General features: G+C 38.4%; 1 protein-coding gene across 4 annotated transcripts in view; it reads left to right on the top strand.

Moving 5' to 3' along the window:
* KIF13A (kinesin family member 13A) overlaps positions 1-19,006 on the top strand; it is a 104,784-nt gene that overhangs the window by 20,967 nt on the left and 64,811 nt on the right. For all 4 annotated transcript variants that reach the window (XM_066189026.1, XM_066189018.1, XM_066189009.1 and 1 more), the window contains exon 3: positions 18,715-18,727. In XM_066189026.1, the coding sequence (XP_066045123.1) occupies positions 18,715-18,727 (13 nt within the window). The remainder of the gene's footprint in view (positions 1-18,714; positions 18,728-19,006) is intronic.

The following is a 19,006-nucleotide window of genomic DNA, read 5'->3' as shown; positions in this document are numbered from 1 at the left end:
ATGAGTCGGTTAATCCATGGCATTTCAAGCACTCTGTTTTGAAAGATTGCAGACACCTCGTGAAACCCCTAAAGGTGGTTTTGTCTATAGAATTAAGACTACGTGTATCTCTGGATGAATTCAGACTGCATTTCTCATGCTGAAGCTCCTGCTTTTCAAGGCACAATCCTCTGTTTCTCATGTCTCTGACAGTGTCTGGTTGGCATATACACCTGACTCGATTTAAGGTATATAAGGGTTACACCTTACCCTTTCTGCTCTGGATTTATAAAGCACTACTTCTTTAAGGTATTGGGAAATCCTGTAGGCAAATACAGAAGGGTGGTGAGCCTAGCCAACCATTGGATTATCATTGGCGCTATTGCAACTGTAAATGCTCTGTTACAGTCGCTTTTTTCTGCTTGGTTTTTATATTGTATTTTCCCTGTGGAACAGACCAGCTGATTTACACATTCTTTTGAGGTATTTTGGAAAAACATCCATTCTCTCACCTTGTATTTCTTTAATGTTGATCCTGTTATATGAAGGTATTCTTGGAGAATGTGGATTTTAGAATGAATTTTGCAGAATACTGGGTTTCCCACCAAGATCACCGGTGGGTTACAGCTCTCCCCACACACCCTTATCTTCTGTTCATCACATCTGACTGGACTGTTGCTTTGGAAACCGTCATAATGTCGCAAGTGACTTCATTATGATTAAATGAGGGGAAAAAAATAGAACAAAAGAGCACATTCCTGCTTCAACATCCAACTTGGAAACTGAAACTGTCTCACATACATTCTCTGTATTTCAGAGCACTTTTTGGTGACGGCACAGATCTGTCCTGCTAGTCAGGAATAAAATCTATACTTTGAAATTGCTGTTACTTATTTTCTTTAAATAGAATCAGTAATCAATTGATGTAGTTCCAAGGAATAACTGGTTTATACTCTGTTAAACGCTGTGCGTGGTTCTGTCAAAAAAAGAACCATTTAGTGTTTACACTTCTTTGTCCATCACAGAGACTTAATTAGTTGTCTTTAACACTGAGAATGTTGTAGTTCCCTGTTCTGTCTGGGAGTACTTTCTATTTATTTCTAGTATCTGTATAAATATTTGGGTTTCTGAAGCAGGTCTGTAAATGCAGCTGAACAGAAGATTTTAAAAATGTGCCAGGATGCTGCAAAATTTCTGGCACGGTCTCAGCATTGTTACTGATCTAAAGAGATTTCCATGTATTTTGTGGTTATGTTGGCGATTTTTTCCTCAGTTTACACTTAATTCCTTATCTAGTAAATTTAAGTTTTCAATGCTACATGGTAAATAAATGAAACTAGTGACTGAAGAAGAAAACAACGGTGTTACGGTTTCCTAGACCTACCCCCTGTCTTTTTTTCCCCTTAATGCTCTAGAAGCTGTTTGCTGAAGGTCTTGTGTAGTTTTCTAAACAGTGAACTCTTCTATCTGTGCAGCTTCCATAGAATGGTCAGGAGCCAGATCAGTGATTGTTGCTCGGAGGTGAGAGGGATGGAACAGGAGGGGACTCCGCAGGAGTTTCCACCTCCTTGGCACTGTGGTGCGAGTGCAGTGCTGGTTGGGATGTCCTGCTGTGGTTAACTCTGCTCCTCAGCTGTGGGTCTGGGTCACTCCCTGGAGTCTGTAGTAGCTCAGTGTGATGCTGCTCAGGTGCCAGTGCTTTGCTGGGAATCTCTCTGGGATTGCCTTGCTCTGGGCCTTACAGGGAAGGGGGTTAGCAGTCAGAGCACTTCTGCTCCTGTGCCCAGCTGAAATCATGGACAATTCTGTGGAAGTTTCAAGTGCTTGGCACAGACAGCTTGATTAATGCTACAACAAGTGAAGATAGTTTGGGATGTGTTTAAATCCAATTGTTTTTTTCATTCTTCTTCATTCAACTTTATTGTCACTGGTTTTTTACAGTGAATGAAGTGGTTGATGTGTGAGATAGTGTTACAGAAGCTGGTGAAGTATAGAAAATAAGCAGGGAATGAGACATGCTGCAGAGACACCAGACTAGTATTTTTTTCTTCAGCTATATCCATATGTACAGCTAAAATTGACATTTACAGCCATTGATAAACTTTTATAGTCATTAATACTTTCAAGTAAATTGTCATTTTCTTCTGTAAGCGTCCAATACCTTTTTTTTTTTTTGGGGCAGAGCAAAATGAATAAGCCTATCCTGAGTAACACATGAATTATCTTTTCCATTATCTCTCAGGAAGTTCTGATTGTTTCTGAAACACTGCGTACTACTGATCTGCTACCTGAGGAATGTGTCCACTCCCTGTATTGTATAAGTACGTGGCGTAACCATTAATATGAATCTGTTGTTCTCTTGTTCATTCTGGAAAAATAATTAACGACATTGAAATAGTGTGGGGTTTTGTACCAAAAAATTTTTTTTTTCTGAATGTATATTTTTATCATCTGTCTAGGTAACTGAAAATGAGCATCTTATCCCTAAGAATCTCTGCATAGTATCATGTCTTTTTGCTTTTCTGGCTGGAATCCTAAATTAATTACTGAATCATGAATTTTAATCTTGGTGTTGATCAAGACAGCCTCTTAGTCATGGTATTCTTGTACTATCAAGGAAAGTATTGATTTATCCAGAAATATATGCCTATTCCTGGATAAATCAAATACTGATAACACTCACATGCAAAGTATACCCTTGTTCAGTCAGAAGTCCATCAGACTTGTCCATCATGAATTCTCATCAGCTAACTAAAAGAGATAGGATGTGTAAATAGGTATTTAATTCACAAAATTCAGATGAACTGACATTACTGAAGATATCTGGTATTTTTAGCAGATACACATTGAACTGAGGCACCGTATTTGTGAGAGGCCAGTTCTTTCTGAATTCTATTTATAGGCTGGCCTGGAATGCTCACATGATGATATTGTTTGTAATCTTGGGTGTTTTTCTTGCCAGTGATGCTATGGCAAAGAGCTTCTCAGTATTTCCATTATACAGTTCTGTTTCTAAGCTGTATACCTAGTGAGAAACATAAAGCTTGGCTTGGAAGTTGAGGATGTGACTCCTCTGCAACTGGAATAAATCCTGTCTTTGTATTTTTGGAAAAGTTATGTGATTGCAGTGACTTGTATACATTTAGTTATCATGTTGCTACAACAAATATTAAAACACATGGCAGTCAAAACAAGATCTGAAAAGTATCCATGGAAAAATGGTCAAAGAAAAGACAGAAAACTGAAACTGCAGTGTTGCAGTTTGTGAGTTCGCTCAGGTACAGTGGAGTTTAATCCAAAATGTTCAAGCCATAAATGATTTTGAGCTCAGTTAGTGAGAGTCTATTAAGAATACTGGCCAGAGTTAATGTTGGCAATATTTCAGATTCTTTGTTTCAGTGTTCTTCGGTTTTCTTAGGTTCACTCCAGTTCGTTAGCACAGTGTTTTAAAAAGAAAAACAAAAAACCCAAACAACAACAACAACAAACCACAAAAAACCCACCCAAACAATTTCATTTGAGGAGAGTAGGAAAGGAGGAGCAGAAAATAATCAAACTGGCAAGAAAAGAATACCACTTACGTGTAGTTGTAATAAAATATGTCAAGGCAAAAAGGAAAAAAGCCAAATTTTTCTGTTTAAATTTTGTTTAGGTCAGCTGCCTAAAGGAATATTTCTGTCTTTCATCTGATGACCACTGATGGTCATTTTCTTCCGTAAGGAAAAAAGAATATTTCTCTTCCACTTGCTACCTTCACTCCCTTTTTCATTCCCTCCTGGATAGAGTATGATACTATTGCCTTTTCTTGACAAGCTGGGGTTGCATTTGATTTAAAATATACAATGTTATTTTCCTGAGAAGTTTTTTTTTTTTTTTTTAGTAAGACGGGATTTAGAAAACGCTTCATATTTTTTGCAGCGCTGTACAGAAATTGTATCTATTTGTAGCTGCCCAAGAGTCAAGAGTTAGGGTTCTCAGAGTAACTAAAGGAATTACCATAAGTACTTTATGTGGATTAGTCTAAAAAAGTGCCATTTGGAAAAGCTAGGTTTCTATTGAAAGGTTACCACTTTTATATCTCATTATGTTGTGCAGTTAACTTATTTTTGTGTGAGACAGACAGTAATTTTTATGCAACAGATGCATAACTAAAGGAAATGTTGTACTGAGCCTTTGAGGTTTGGTTCTATTTGTTAGGGATAGGTTCCATTGCCTACAAAGAGGTTGTTTAGATTAGGAAAGACACATGAAATATGAAATTGCATTTCTTCTTTTTTGTTGCCTAGTTACCTACAGAAGAGGTAAACGTGTGTTTAGTAGGGCAAGCAAATTTTTGTCAGAGGTAGTACAGTGTACGTTAAATATAAACAAAATTGCAATCCCAGAATGTAGCCACTCAGTTTATATAATAATAATAGTAGTAGTAATAATAATAATAATAATAATAATAATAATAATAATAATAGATATGGAAAGCTGCATTTGAAGGAAGCTTTTTTGTGTTTCACTTATCTTGATCCTCAGTATTTGGAAAGTGAGGGGTAGAAAAGGGTAGAAAAGCTAAGGTGTTTGTATAATTTTCCATTGCAACCTGTTGAGAAGAAAACCACAAATAAAGCAAATAGTCCCTTAGATATGCTGTCTCCTGCCTTCCTCTTTCTTTTTTTTCTGGAATACAATTTCTTGGATGCAGCTTTTGAATTGGATGATGCCACATAATTTGTTTGCAATATATTTAAAGAAAAAAAGAGTACTGAGTATTGCTTCATGTCCCAAGCTTTAGATTTGATTGTGCATCTAGGTCCAAAGGTAGAAGGATTTGCTTTTGAAGGATACGGCAAAACTCAGTACTGTCATTTTGATTTTGGACTTCTGTATCACTTTCTTTTCTAATTGCTGCATTCTTTTAATCTGCATCCTTTTCTTCCGAAACAACAGTAAATGGTGTTCTAGTGATGGCATCATCATCTCAGATGATTGGGAGAAGCTGACCGAGAGGTTCTGTAATTAACTTATCAACACTTAGTTTAGTTAAAAAAAAACAGTGTCTAGAAAAAATACTGATAGCATTTTGAAGACTCAGGCTTATTTTCTACATTTCTTTTCAGCAATTCCTATGTGAATGGTCTTGGGTGTGTAGTTTAGCCAAGGTTTTGCAGACGATTTTGTTCCATTTGGAAGGGATGTGCTCTTTCTGCAAGTTTTCTTAGCCTGTTTTTATGAAGACTTCTGGAAGATTCAATACTCAAAATAATTTTACAGTTTCAGTGAGTTATTTTAAGCTATCAAGGCATTGATATTCGTGCTTCGAGTGTTTTGGAGGAAAAGAAGCCAGCAACAACCCACAGACTTCTGACTTTTAGCTTCTCTCATTTAATAAAAATAGTAGACTCAGTAGGCATGAGCCACGTGTCCAGCCAAAATCCTTTCTTTCTCCCCTGAACATCTTGTGTGGAGTCCTGAAGAGGTCTCAACTTGGTCTGGTATTTCTTCTTTTATAAATAAACAGCAGAAGGGGTTAATATGGATATGATGGAATATATTGGCAAGATGGTGTTGCTGTGGCTGCTGTTGGAGTGTGGCAGCCACAGAAAGCTGTGGGAGGACCTACAGGTGCGTTGTGGCTGAATGATGAAAGGGTACGTGAAACTCCCTGTGTAACACAAAGCTCATCTGACCTTATGTACCCAGCCATGGTTTCTGGGCTCCCTGTTCCCAGGCCAGTCATTTTGGAGTTGTGCTCATTCGAGGGAAACCTCAGCTCAGCGCTCAGCAAGTGGGTGAAAAATGGCAAGAGACTGTCATGACCTACCGGGAAAGCATGTCAGGAAAGAGCAGGGAATGAGGAAGGGAGGTTTCATGTCTCTGTACAGCTGCAAAGTGCTCTTGACTGATGTGTTTTTGTCTGACCCTCTTGCCTCAAAAAGGTCTGCTGGAACTGGGAAGAGAGAGAGAATGGCGGTGAGGGTGGTGAGCTTACAGGGCAGTTCTACATGAAGAACCAATAATAAAGCAAGAAGTCTTTAGCCTGAAGAAGACAGCTGGGGAGGGAAAAGAGATATGGTTAGAGGTCTGTACATCCACAAACAACAGGAGGAAGGATTTACTGCCCTTTGCCTTACAAGAACTGTGGGACTTTCAACTTAAATTCAGAAGGTGGATTCAAAGCAAGTACAAAGATATGTCTATAATTAAACTGTGGACTTTGCCACAGGATGTCAGCTTTTAGAAGTGTGATTTTAAAAATGGTTAGGTAAATTAATATATAAAAACTGAGTCACTGAAGGACATTAAATTTACCAGTCAATTTCATGTGTAGTTTCTCGTTGTCCCTGACTGGTGAGAACACCTGTGTTTTGCAGGTGCAGTAGGCTGCTGCTGGGTTTTCTGCTGTGTTCATCAGGTGGCTTGATTAAAGGACCTGATGGCTGTCAGAGGCAGGATCTGCCCCTTCTGTGATATGGCAGTGGTCTAGCAGTCAGTACAGCTTCACCCCCTCTCCCTGGGTTCATTGCACATAGATGCTTGCTGGGTACATTTTTTGTATTGGTACAGCCGTTTTCTGGTTCTGTAAAACTGAGATAATTTTTCTAATAAAGAATGTCAGAGCAAATTAATGTTCCCCCCAACCCTCCCATTGCCTTGCATTTTTCTGGCAGAAGCATAGCTGAATGTGAGAGGCTGTGGTATGGAGCTAGGCACAAGAAGTTGGAGAAGAGCAGAAACTCCTTAAACTGGCTTTGCCTCTTGGGCAATTACAGTGAGGTATTCTTAGAGCAACTGTTGCCAATGTCTTAGTCTGAAGCTTACTCATTCTGCCTCAAACCTAAACAGCATACACACTGGAAACCTTACCTGTTTTTCTTCCTCCCCCATCTCCTGCAGAGATAAAACTATTTCACCTGCAGTCTAATTAAAGATAAAATCTCTGCTTTCAAAGTTTTCCTTTCTCTGAGATATTCTCAGGAAGAATTTGCTAGCTAAAGTAGTTCTTCAGGTTTCAAAAATAAAGAAATTTCTATGGTTCTCACCTCATTTCTGGTCTTTAATGCAAACCAAAATGTGTCATGATTCTTCATTTTACAATTCACAGAAGAGATAGGCAACAGTTCTTTAAGCGTGCTGAAGGAATCTGGCAAAGTCTGGAAAGAGTCATGCTTTCTGTGCAGGAAGATTTTTTTTCTTTCCATGTCTTCCAATTTTTTTTGAATGCAAATATTCCTTCATAAGTGGTTCAGTATGAATGCAACATAGGACCAATGCTATTCTAAGACACTCTTGATAGTATTCGACTTGGTAATATCTTGGACTTCTGTTGTATTCTCTGCATTTCAGGTTCACAATGCTTAAGAAGTATAAATTCAAACTGATTTGAAGAGGAGGAGAACTACAAAACCTCCCTGTGCAGAAGTGTGTTTAGAGCTGCAAGGGAAGTGCAACATATGAGAGCACATGTTGAAAGCCAAGTTTGATTGAAGGGTTAAATTACAGGACAGTGTTGGTACAAGAACAAAATAAATGAGATTCAATTTCTTCGCTGTCAAAATTTGGGAAATTTTCTGGACAGCAGGAGAATGAGTCAAAAATAATTCAAAGTCAATGGTGTTCTGCCTCTGAAGGCTACTCAATCTCAAAAGACTTTATGGCGTTGTTGCCTGTCACAGTTAAAGACTATATGACATGGAGATTCTTGCTCTCTGTTTTATTGCTTGATTCAGCCAGATAATGTGTTCTGGCAAACTCACTCTTTAGCTGTAAGAATAGACACAAATAATTTTCGTTCCTGTATTTTCAGGTAATACTGAAAATTCATTTTGGTTCTTAATTGTCTGATCACATTAATGACTTTTGTACCATTATATTGTGACCTCTTGCTAGACTTTCTAAAAGCCATCAATGTCTGTGAGGTCTGCAGTGATTTCTGTTTCTCCTCTGCTATCTTGTAAACTGCATTCTTGCTGTGCTTGTGATCCTGTGAGTTCTCATTTACTCTTTGAAATCACCATTTCTTATACTGAAAACTGCTTGTAATACTTAATCAGGAATTTTATTCTTGACCTACACTGTAGTATTGCTGTTGGTTTTCAAATGAATTGAAAATTTTATGGGACAGAGGCCAACTCTTTTGGGTATTGTAAAAATGAAGTCTGTTGTAACAAAACAAATAAATTATGCCGCTCTTCTGTTTTTGAGGTAAGCACTACAAATGTTGGCATTTAGCTGTGGACTCATTCTCCACTGAGGCACTTCAAAGCAGTAACTGTCTTCCCTCTGTAGTAGAGTCTCTATGTAAAGTCAGCAGTAAATCAGCTTTTGTCTGTTTTACCCATTTACATTGCTGACTTGCACATGCAAATCTTTTAAGATTTATTCTAATTTGTACCTTATCCCTTCCCAGTCTTACTGAGTATTTTTTCAGAGTTTGTCTTTAGGCATTTCATTTCCATGGCAGCTGTTCCGTCACTTTCTTAGTAATGACTGTGACCATCTGCTTAAAACTAAAGAATTTGCTGCTGTGATGTAAAAAGTAATACTGTCCCAGCTTGGTCACTGAAAATCAAGAGGTGAAACTTGGATGCCCAGCCTTGCCTGGTAACTTCACTTGATGAGCACAGTGAATAATATTCTTCACTGAAGACTGCTTGTTTTGTTTTGGAGATATGGAAAGGATTTGGTCATAAAAGCCAGGTATGAAACCCCAATGGAGGCTGCTGAGCTGCCACGAATTTTATGTTACGTTGATTTTTTTTTTTCTGTGAAACTGTTACATATGGGTTGGTATGGGAACACATGATCTAAGGATTTTTAGAGGTGGTTTTTTATTGATTTCTTGAAAATTGACACAAGTCTGGGATTATAGTAATGGTTAGAAATTCCTGAGTCTGAAGCCTTGCATATCATATTTCATACATTTATATATTCATATTTTATATATTTTTATTTGTAATGTCCGTGCCACTGCTGTGTGCCACTTCTTTAAAAAGTGGTTTTAGCTTTTTTTCACGAGAGTGTTGGGTTTGGAGACCATCAGGTTCAACCCCCCTGCTCAAGCAGGACCTCGGGCAAGCTGAGCAGAACTATGTCCAGACAGTTTTTGAGTATTCCTAAGGAGTCTACAACCTCTGTGGGCAGCCTGTGCCTGTACTTGGTCACACTCACAGTGAAAAAATGGAACCTCATTTGTTTCAGTGTGTACCCATTGCCTCTGGTCCTGTCACTGGGCACCACTGGAAAGAACCTGTCTCCCTCCTCATTGCACCCTCCCTCAGGTATTTATATACCTTGATGAGATTCCCCTCAAGCCTTCTCTTCTCTAGGCTGAAATATGCCAGCTTCCTCAGCCTGTCCTCACAGGAAATATATTCAGTTCCTAATGCTTAATTTTTTTTTTTTTGTGATTTTATTTTTCTCCATCATATCAAGCCAGGCTTCTTTAAGAACATGAATTCAACCATTTAAAATTCAACTAGATCTAGCAAAAGAATTTGCGTAATACTGGATTGAAATATAATTTGGGTCTTTTAATTTGTTATCTGTTAAATTAATATATTTCAGTCATATGATGATCCTTGTTTTTTTAGCCCTACAAAGATGTTAGATTTGTAGTGCTGCTACAAGTCTAAATATCTCCTATTTTGTTGTACAAAAGCAGCGTATACTTCATTTTTCAGTCCAGGAAGACTTAGGGATCTTGGCTTTTCTTTTTTTCCACAATGGTCATCGTAGTGGTTGGTTAGAAGCATGGTGTTTTTGTCACTCCTGTAGTTTGTGATTTATCATAAGGCATCTGGCAAGGAGGTGGTTGTCATTTCCACCAAGTGCAGGTTACATACATCCCATAATGCCTGCCAGAGGGGCCTGGCCTGCAAGCTTTGCTGTAGAAAAAGGAAATGCTTGTGTCTCAAAGTTACATAATATTTATACAAATTGTCACAAATTCACAGGCTCACTGGAGAAGGGGAGCCTGTTAAATACTTTTTTTCCTCACATCCCTTGTCATGTAGGATGTTCTCTTTTACCTTTCTGGTGTCTACTACAAAGGCATCTGACCTCTGTCAGATGAAAAATGTAGTTGCCATAGCAGTTGCCACCCATCTCTGCTAGGAATGATCTATTTTCAGATTGTAGAACTGTGTTCAGGTGGTACCTTTCCATGATAGATTCAGAAACTTAGTGCTTGATGTCATCTCTGTAAAGGTGGTTAGCTGCCTGATTTGTTAACTGATAAACTTGGAGCATACACCATGAACAATTTTTCAAGCCTTTGTATTAATTTTGTGGTTCATTTCATGGCACACACTGGGTTGCTTCTGCCTTTGTATTAATTTTGTGGTTCATTTCATGGCACACACTGGGTTGCTTCTTAAGCTTTGCAGAGCTCTGTGGAAAGATTTCTGGAAGTGTCACTTACATTAGTACTATATAAGAATAAAGTCTCCTCACTACTTTTAGGTTTTGGTCCTGCAACAGCTCAGGAGATCTTATTCACTCTTTATATAGAGTTGATTTGAGTTTACATTCTCAGTATATTGTTCCATACAATAAACCTTATTTATTCCATGAATCACCATCATCACCTTTCTCTGCATTATGTTCAGTTTCTGGTAAATGGTAGCAGTTGTTAATGCTGTCTGTTAAGGCAAATAATGTCATCTTAAAGTTACCAGAACAGCTGGTGTTGCAGCCAGCTGATAGACTTTTTTTTGCAAAACGGTTTTGGTGAGTTTGCTATGCTAAAGTGTATTGTCACCAAATTTAAGTTTTAATTTTAATTGCAAATTAATGAATGATATTTTCCTCCTGGTAAGTTCATTTAATATTCATGTCAATAAAAACACATGCTAGGATGAAACAAAACCAGTAATTTGTGAGTTTTGCTGAAGCTCAGATAACCTTTTCATAGTGCAGTTGTTTGAAGACTGTTAACATAGGTTTGCCAAGCTGTGTAAAGGGATGAAGTGTCAAGCCCAATTAGCATCTCTCTTGAAATCTCATTAGTAAAATAAAGTAGATGACAATTGAATGATAGTTTTCCCTGTTATGATAAAGGAATGTGACAGTGAAACCTGTGGGTTCTTGTCTGTTGTTCAGTCAGAATATATATGGTCAGGACTGGTGCAAATGTAGTAACTTCTCAACAATATCCTTGTCCTGATTTGAGTATGAAAAATATGCTTATTTTGCAGTGGAAAGAGTGGGATTTTTTTCTTTATTTCCATTTGTTGAGGAAAGTAAGGTGTCAAAACCAAAGTTCAGATACAGTTGCTTGATTTACATTTATGCTTTAGTTCTTTCTGGTGCACAGTCCTTCCACTGACAAGAGATCTTCAATCCTCTGCCTCATCAGTGAAGCTGTTAATTGCTCGGTTTATGTCCTTTCAGCAAATTGTAATGCCTGCGCTGTGAACCAGCAAACTAACAAAGTTAAATTTAATTTATGAAACGCTATGTTGCTTATCAAATTTCTTTCACGTACCTTTGGAAGTCATCTACTTGGATAAGTACTGTATATTGTGATAAAATAGCAGTATATTTTTCAAAAGCTTTGAGCACTACTTCCACAATGGGTATGTCTTCACTGGTGTTTTGATGGTTCTTACAAGCAGCATTTCTGAAGAAATGCTAAAGGAGTAGGATAATGTTGAAAGGGAACATTTTCCACTGACGTGGGAAACTTAGGATGTATTTAACAGCTGTCAGTAGCCAACTCCAGTGACGGGTTGGGTGCGAGAGTCTCCATGGAGTTTGTGCACAGAGTTGAAAAGCCATTTAATGCTGGGGTGTTTTCTCCTCAAGAGCACTGGTGATAAATGCAACAGGATAAGAATAATAGGTGCCTAATAAATACCACTGCCATTTTATTAACACTCCTAGAATGTGTTTCCACATACTTTCCAGAATTGTAGCATGTTTGCTCTGAGAGCAGTTTCCTTGCATTCAGGCTAAGAATCGTTCATTGGAGACTTAAGGGCTAATAGATCGTGGGTTCTGAGATGAGATTCTTTTTCACCTCCCTCATTTCCTTGTCCTGATTAATTACACCTGATTAGGTGGTAAAAATCTACTCCTTTAGATTCTTGCACATTCAGTTTTACTGAAAAGGAAGGGAAAAGAATTGGTTTTAAAAGGACTACTAGAAGGACACGTACTTGGTAATGTACATGGGAACATTAGGTAGGCTTTCATTTCTTTGCCTCTTTGTGATGAGGTTATAGCTGTTAGTAAGAAAAAGCTTGTTATCCTTGTGGTTATAGTATACTTGGTGTAGCAAGTTTTCATTAGAGTAACGAGAGTCTTGGAAAAGTTTTGAGTTAGCATGATTAAAGACTTTGGGAAAATAGATCATTTAATTTGGTGGGTTCTAGATGGGTGGGTTCTAATGCAATCTCAGCAGGATTGCATTAAAGCTCCTGAATCTCAGAGCAGGGTGACAATTTTAGTTAGTTTTTGCCTTTTCAGTGAAACTAAACAAATTAACAGAAATGGGTTTTTAAAACCCCAACTCATTTTATGTGGGAGAGTATTCAGATTTTAGGTTTTTAGCGAGTTTTCTAGCAGAGTTATAAATTAATCTTTCTACTGGTGGGTGGTTCTGCTCTCTTAAGGCAGTTGCTGTTTTTGAAGTGATGTGCAGTTGATACCTGCATGTAGGGCAGGTGTCAGTCCTTTTTCAGACTGTCAGTAGAACTTGTTTTTGCATGACATCAAGGCTTCTGTCTAAAGGTTAGATACACTTGAACTTCACATCAACAAATTGTTGGCATTGGAATAATAATGCCTTGGGCAGTAAAAATACTCAGAATTTGGGAGCGAAGGTAAGTTAGCAATCAATGATGTTCCTGGACAGCTGTCACTTTGTCTTCCATCTTGTAAATGTCAGAATATAATGCCTTTCACATACTTTAATGAGCTGGAGTTGGTTTCATAACCTGATTAGTTGCCTTGCTGTAGTGACTGAACCTCAGTGGAACCTATTATGGTGAAGTATCCAGGCATCTTTGTTTCTTTTGTCATGAAAGTCACTCTGCTACTGTAATGTCTATTTTGTTTAACTTGCACTGTAGTATTTGTTGTTCTGATTTCAGTGTCTGACTTTTCTCTCTTTGCATGTGGTAGGTTTCTGTAAAGCGTGTGAGAACAACTTATTAGAGTATGCGTCGGTTTCTCATGGTGTTTCTGATTATGATCAGCTACCACCTTCTTATGCAGCCACTTGCTCAAATTGCTTTACTTGTTAAAATGTTTGGGGTTTCTGTGCTGTTCTTCAAAGGATTATTTTGTCTATAGAACAGGCTTTTGCTGGGTAGGAGGATTAAACAGGGCATGTGCTGCTCACCTTATGCAAGCATATAAAATAACTCATTATTTATATCTGTGTGTATATGAATGTGTGCTCATACAGTATGTAAAGTAACTCTTCCAAGAATCCCACTAAGGAATTGTGATGCCAGCTTCATTAGTCAGCTGTACAGGAGGTACCCCCCCAGACAAGCTCAAAGGTGGGATGCTGTTCCCTTTAAGGGCATTGCCCCTGCCGTTTACTTTGTGTTTAGAAGTTTCATGAGAGAAATGGGCAAATAACTGTCCTTTTTCTGTGTTCTTTGTAGAGAAAGTGGTGTACTATCAGTAGTTTGCAGTGTGTAATCACCTGAAGCTGCTGCTGTGGTAGACTTTGATCTTTATTTAGGTAGTTTAGTACAGTGTTCGTCAATAATATAATGCCATGCTTTTTAAGGTGCTTTGTATCAAGCGTGCAGGTAACAGACTGCAGTGATAAACGAGGAGACAAGGAAGGGTCCTCGAGCTGCATGACCTTACTGTGAAAGACAGGAGAAACATGATCTCTCTGCTTCTACATAATTTACACTGTTTGCAGTTAGGAGTGCTGAGTGCCTGCTGTCTCTGCTGCTGCCACTCTGGAAGCTGCACACACACAGATAAACAAACAGTGCAGTTACTTCTGTCCTGGATAGCCAGGCACACTCCTTACGACCATCCTTCCACAGGTTTGCTCCCTTGCACTCTGCCATTGAGTGAGGCAAACACACGCTGCTGGTGACAGGCTCAGCCTGAGCTGTAGGGCAGCCTGATTTTAAAAAACTAAACCAAATTTAAAACCACTCAAAAATACTATAATACTTGTTTTGAACAGCGGATCTTTAGACTCCAGAGATGCTGGAGCAGTGAAATGCAAGAAAGGTTATTTTTATCAGGATGATCTTTACAATTTGATCATCTTTATGCTTACTTTATATGACTGTTTTATATGACAAGTTGAAAAAAGGCCTGAAGACTGTTCTCCTTTTTCTTATATATTGATAATTGCTTGTAATAATTCTTTTGACCAGTGACCCTGAAGAGTATGTCAATGACTATGTAACCACTAAAAGTAAGCAATTATATATTTGGGAAATCAGTCAGTACTGTGAATTTGGTGTGGTTGCACATGTGATGAGAGCAAAAAGTTTTTTCAAACTCAGTGTCTTACATGTTGACTTTCGGTGTAGTTAGCTTACAAGAGCTGCAAACTCCTCTGATTCGTTCATTCATAGATGCTCTGTGTGGTTCTTTAAACAGCTGGTTATGGTTGCTTCATCTTGATTAACTAATGTGAGAAAGTATGGGAAAAAAAAACCTAAATACTTTCCAAAATGTGAAATAATTATAGTACAGTTGTGACCTACTTGGCTGCTTAGAGCAGTTGAATTGGAGATGAATTGGGCTGTGTGCATGTTCCAAAGAATCTTGAGACCTGTTTTTCAGATGCCTTGTCCCAGTCTCCTTTAATGTGGAGTACCTGGTTTTACGCCTACCTTGTCATATTATAATGTACCCTGTCCCTATTGAAAGTGACTTTCTTTACTGAGGGTTGGGGGTGGGTAGGGTGATGAAGCTTCATTTTGTGAAATGTAGAGAAAAAATAGTTCTTTCAGGTTTGTTTTGGGGTTTTTTTTTGTGGTTTTTTGATGTATAAAATGTCTTTACTTCTGGTAGAAGCGACATTGGTTGGGAATGCTGACTACAATCACTAACGGACCAAAAAGGTCTTGTTTTGAAAGTTACTAAGTGTTCAAGATGACAGTATTGCATACTCCTGGATGCTGACAGGGCAAGAGTGTCTTCTGTTGCTTCCTATTGCATGGCACTAGTTTTCTACTCAGAATATGCAATGCCATTTTGTGTCAGCTTTTTGTGTGACAAAAGGAGACTCCTATAAGAGAGAATGTAGATAACTTAAAAAATGAAGAAAGAACTTTGCTGCTGTTAAAGTACTAGCAAAATGCACTCCTCTCATGGTGTGCTGTCCCAGGCAATGGGCTGAGGTGCTAGAGAGAAAATGTGAGTGCAGGCAGGAAGACTTCTCATTCATGTACTGACATAGAACATGAGAACTGACATTTTTTGAGTCACTTCTCTTGGCAGATGTGGGAAGTATTGAGTTTAGTTTCAGCAAGAGATAACAGAAAAAAGTTGACATTAGCACAAACCTTTCTGTAACCTATCTTTCTTTATCTAGCTTTAAGTTTGAGGTAGCTAAGCACTCTGAGATCTTGATGTATGTTAACCAAGCAGGGCAGGAGAGGCTTAGTACTGTTGTGAAACAAAAAAGCCTGAGTAGATACCCAGAGAAGACAGACTGCTCAGTAAAGTTAGAAAATCCTTCTAGAGATATTTTACTAAAACCTTGGTGGCTTAAGGACAAAGGCAGGAGGAAGTCTAGAAGTTCAGTGGGCTTTGTGGTCATGAAATTCATACTTTTCCTTTGACCCGTGAGAATATTTTTCAGACTCTTGGTTGTATTTGCTTGGGTTTTGAATTCCAGGCATATGAAAAAAGTCAGTCTTCTGTCTGAATGTACAGATGGAAGATGCCCATCTGGTTAAATCAAAATCTGCTGTTGTGCAGACGCATTACAAGGTTAGGTAACTTTGATAATTTCCTGAATTATATACTAGCTGTCTGCTTTAGAGGAGATTTTGTTGTCACTCGAAAGGCATACCTGTGTCTTGTCATTGACACCATGGATGACTAGACATGGAATTAAAACTTCCTGGAAATAAACATTTTAGTTGTATCTCTGATCTGATGTCCATATGTGTGTTGTGTGTGTTTCTGCCTCTCCAGCCCCTGCTGAGACGCTAAATGATGGCATTTGTATGGTCACTGTTTGGTAAAAATTGAGACAGCTTCAATTATCTATGAAGCTAAAAAATGCTGGTTTCTGGAAGTCGAAAGAAGTCAGGACGCACATATTTTAAAAAGAAAGACAGCAAAGCAAACAAAAAAAAAGTATGTCAAAAATTGGTTAGGCTAAAGGCTAATGCAGGATTTTACAGCACATCTTTAAGCTGCCACAGATGTGATTCCTGGTAAACTGTAAACAATTCTTTAGTTATTAGTTTGAGTCCTTTGATTGAAGTGTTTTGGAGTGTTTCCATCTGTTTCACCACCAGAACGATGGTTACACTGAGTTGATTAGCTGAACTATCCAAATAGCTTAAAAATCTATCCTGTGAGTTAAGATAGCTGACTTATTCCAGAGGCCTTTGATCATATTGCTGTTGGTGATGCTGGGAGTTGCTGAAGTTGGTATTAAGAGTTTGAAGCATTTGACACGTGGTAGGAAGCTGCAGCTCCTTGTGCTTTGATATCCCAGAAATCAATGATGCTACTGGGAAGCTCTGCCATCCACCAGGAGTTTAAAAAGTGACTATTATGCTTCTCTTGAAATAGACATCAAAGTAAAGTTAGAGAAGACTTCCAAAGAGGTAGTGACTTACACTGCTTAAGTAAATATCTCAAGAATTATGTGTCAAGCCATTTGTTAACTTCTGTTATGTTTGTTCTTTACCCTTTCCAATTAGGGCTTATAAGAATGATCTCAGGAAGAAAAAGCACTTGATAAACCTTCTGTTGGATTTTACTTCCAAATAAACTGTTTAGGACTTCTGCTGAATCTGTACAGCAGTCCATCAGGAATCCTCTAGAAAAGCTGATATAATCCTGAATTATTTTTCAAGGTGTGAGTGTATTTAAAAGCTTTCCAAAAAATTTTGGGTGACTTCTTTCAATAGGAACTTCTCTTGGAAGTTTAGAGGTGGTGCTGGAACTCTGTCTAGACAAGCTGATAACATTGTAATTGCATCACATCTGAAAATGGATTAAAATGGTAATATTCAGGATAGAGCTAAATGTATTTTTCAAATAGATAAGAGTGCATTCTGCACAGGTTCTGTGTGACCTGTGCATGAGCTAGCCACGAACAGAGCTGTGTAGCCACCACTAATGAAAGGGTAAAGCTGCAGTGAGTGGTTTGGCTGGAGGCAGACAATGTTTGCATTACACCAGTCCCGTGTCCCAGCTCTCTACCTCTGCTTCAGGCAGATGTGTCATCTGAGGTATGAGCTGAGAGTGGGCAGAAAAGATTGCATAAGATATGTTTGTGGATTTGCGTCCCTTCAGAGATTTTTGCTGAGCCTTTGGATTGTGGGTTGCTAAGAAAACTGGTCAAAGTGTTTTATGTCTGCCCTGCACTCCTCCCAGCCTGGTGGGGTTGATATGTACAGACTGGTGGATGAAAAGCATGGCTTGGTCCCAGGCATTTCTGCACTGAGAGTGTAACTTCTTGATATCTTTGAATTTTTTGTAGCGTGTCTGTTGCTATATCTTTCAGCTGTGTCCTTATCTTATAAACCTTACTGCATTCTCTGCTTGTGTTGTTTGTCTGTAGACCTTTCTCACTGTTTTTTTTTCCTCCTTCCACATTTTCTTTCTTTCCTTCATCCATGGTTGGTTTTTTTTTTGCCTTGATGTGAAGAGTGAGTGGAAATTTCTTATTTCCATATATAATTTAAACATATGCCTAAGGTTGTAGCTTTGATGGATGGCCTAAGTCAGTCTAGTTCTGCACTGTATGTTCACCTCCTCTCTTGCATAGGCATCAGCGAGCACAGGGCTGCACAGTGAGACAGGGCAGCGAACTCACTTGAAACCAATCCCACCAGAAAAACCCAAGCTGATTTAATTTATAAGGTGGCCATACGCCTGCCAGCAAAAGCATAAAACCATTTAAGGACAATTTAAAGTGCTCTGAGCTGGTGTCTCTAGGCTGGGGGTTTGTCATTCCTGTGTTATTTCTGATAGCACTCGTTGGAGCTGGGTGTGAAGGGTGATAGTGTTTTTGCATTGGTTTCTTATGCGCTGTGTGGGCTTTCTGTGACCAGGGAGAACACAGCCTACACAGGTTTCTTTTTTTTTTCACTTCTGTAATCTCTGCAAGAAACATTTGCTTGACTTACCTTGGACATGCTTGTGCAGCACTGCTGAACTCAGTGGGGCTCCACCCTGGCACCTTGGTCTGCCAGTTTGCAGGCTCGGTTTATTTGCCACCAGAGATGGGCTGTGGTTCATCTTTTAAGACAAAACAGATACTTGTCTTTCTTCTGGAACACAGCTCTGTTAGATTTTTATGTCCATAAGGAATCTGACACTTTCTTTCTAATGTGGAATGGTATTAGTAAATAAGTAATTACTGGTTAAAAATATGTGGTGTGTCATTTAAATATCTTCTGATCTGATTGCTCTTAAATACATTGTGGATTTTAAAAAAGTTCAAATTATATTAATGATATACACTGACTTTGTTTCTTTTTTTTTATTTGTTCCCTTCTCTTTATGTGAATGGTGTATTCATGCTTCTCATCACTGTTGCTGGGTTTATTGCCAATCACCTAGAAAACCACCAAAGGTAAGTATTTTGTCTCTTTTTACGTTTGTATCTGCTTGAAAATACTGAGCAGTGAAGAAGTATTGGACATTCTGCTGTAGTATGTGGACAACACAGCTTCAAAAAAGGAAAACATATTAAAAAATCTGTTCTTTAGACTTCGAAGTTAAAAGCATCATAATTTCAGAAGAATATATTTTAATCCAGCTGTCATGCAGGCAATGCACATGGCTTGTTAAAGCTGCGACCAGGACAAGCCAAAATTTTAATGCAGTCGTAAAAACATTTGAAAGATTGAAT

This window comes from Chamaea fasciata, unplaced genomic scaffold (assembly GCF_029207755.1).
Source record: "Chamaea fasciata isolate MVZ Bird 193981 ecotype frontalis unplaced genomic scaffold, bChaFas1.0.hap1 SCAF_1, whole genome shotgun sequence".
Classification (NCBI taxonomy): Eukaryota; Metazoa; Chordata; class Aves; order Passeriformes; family Sylviidae; genus Chamaea; species Chamaea fasciata.
Note: the sequence above shows the minus strand (reverse complement) of the source record. Positions and strands in the feature narration are given on the sequence as shown.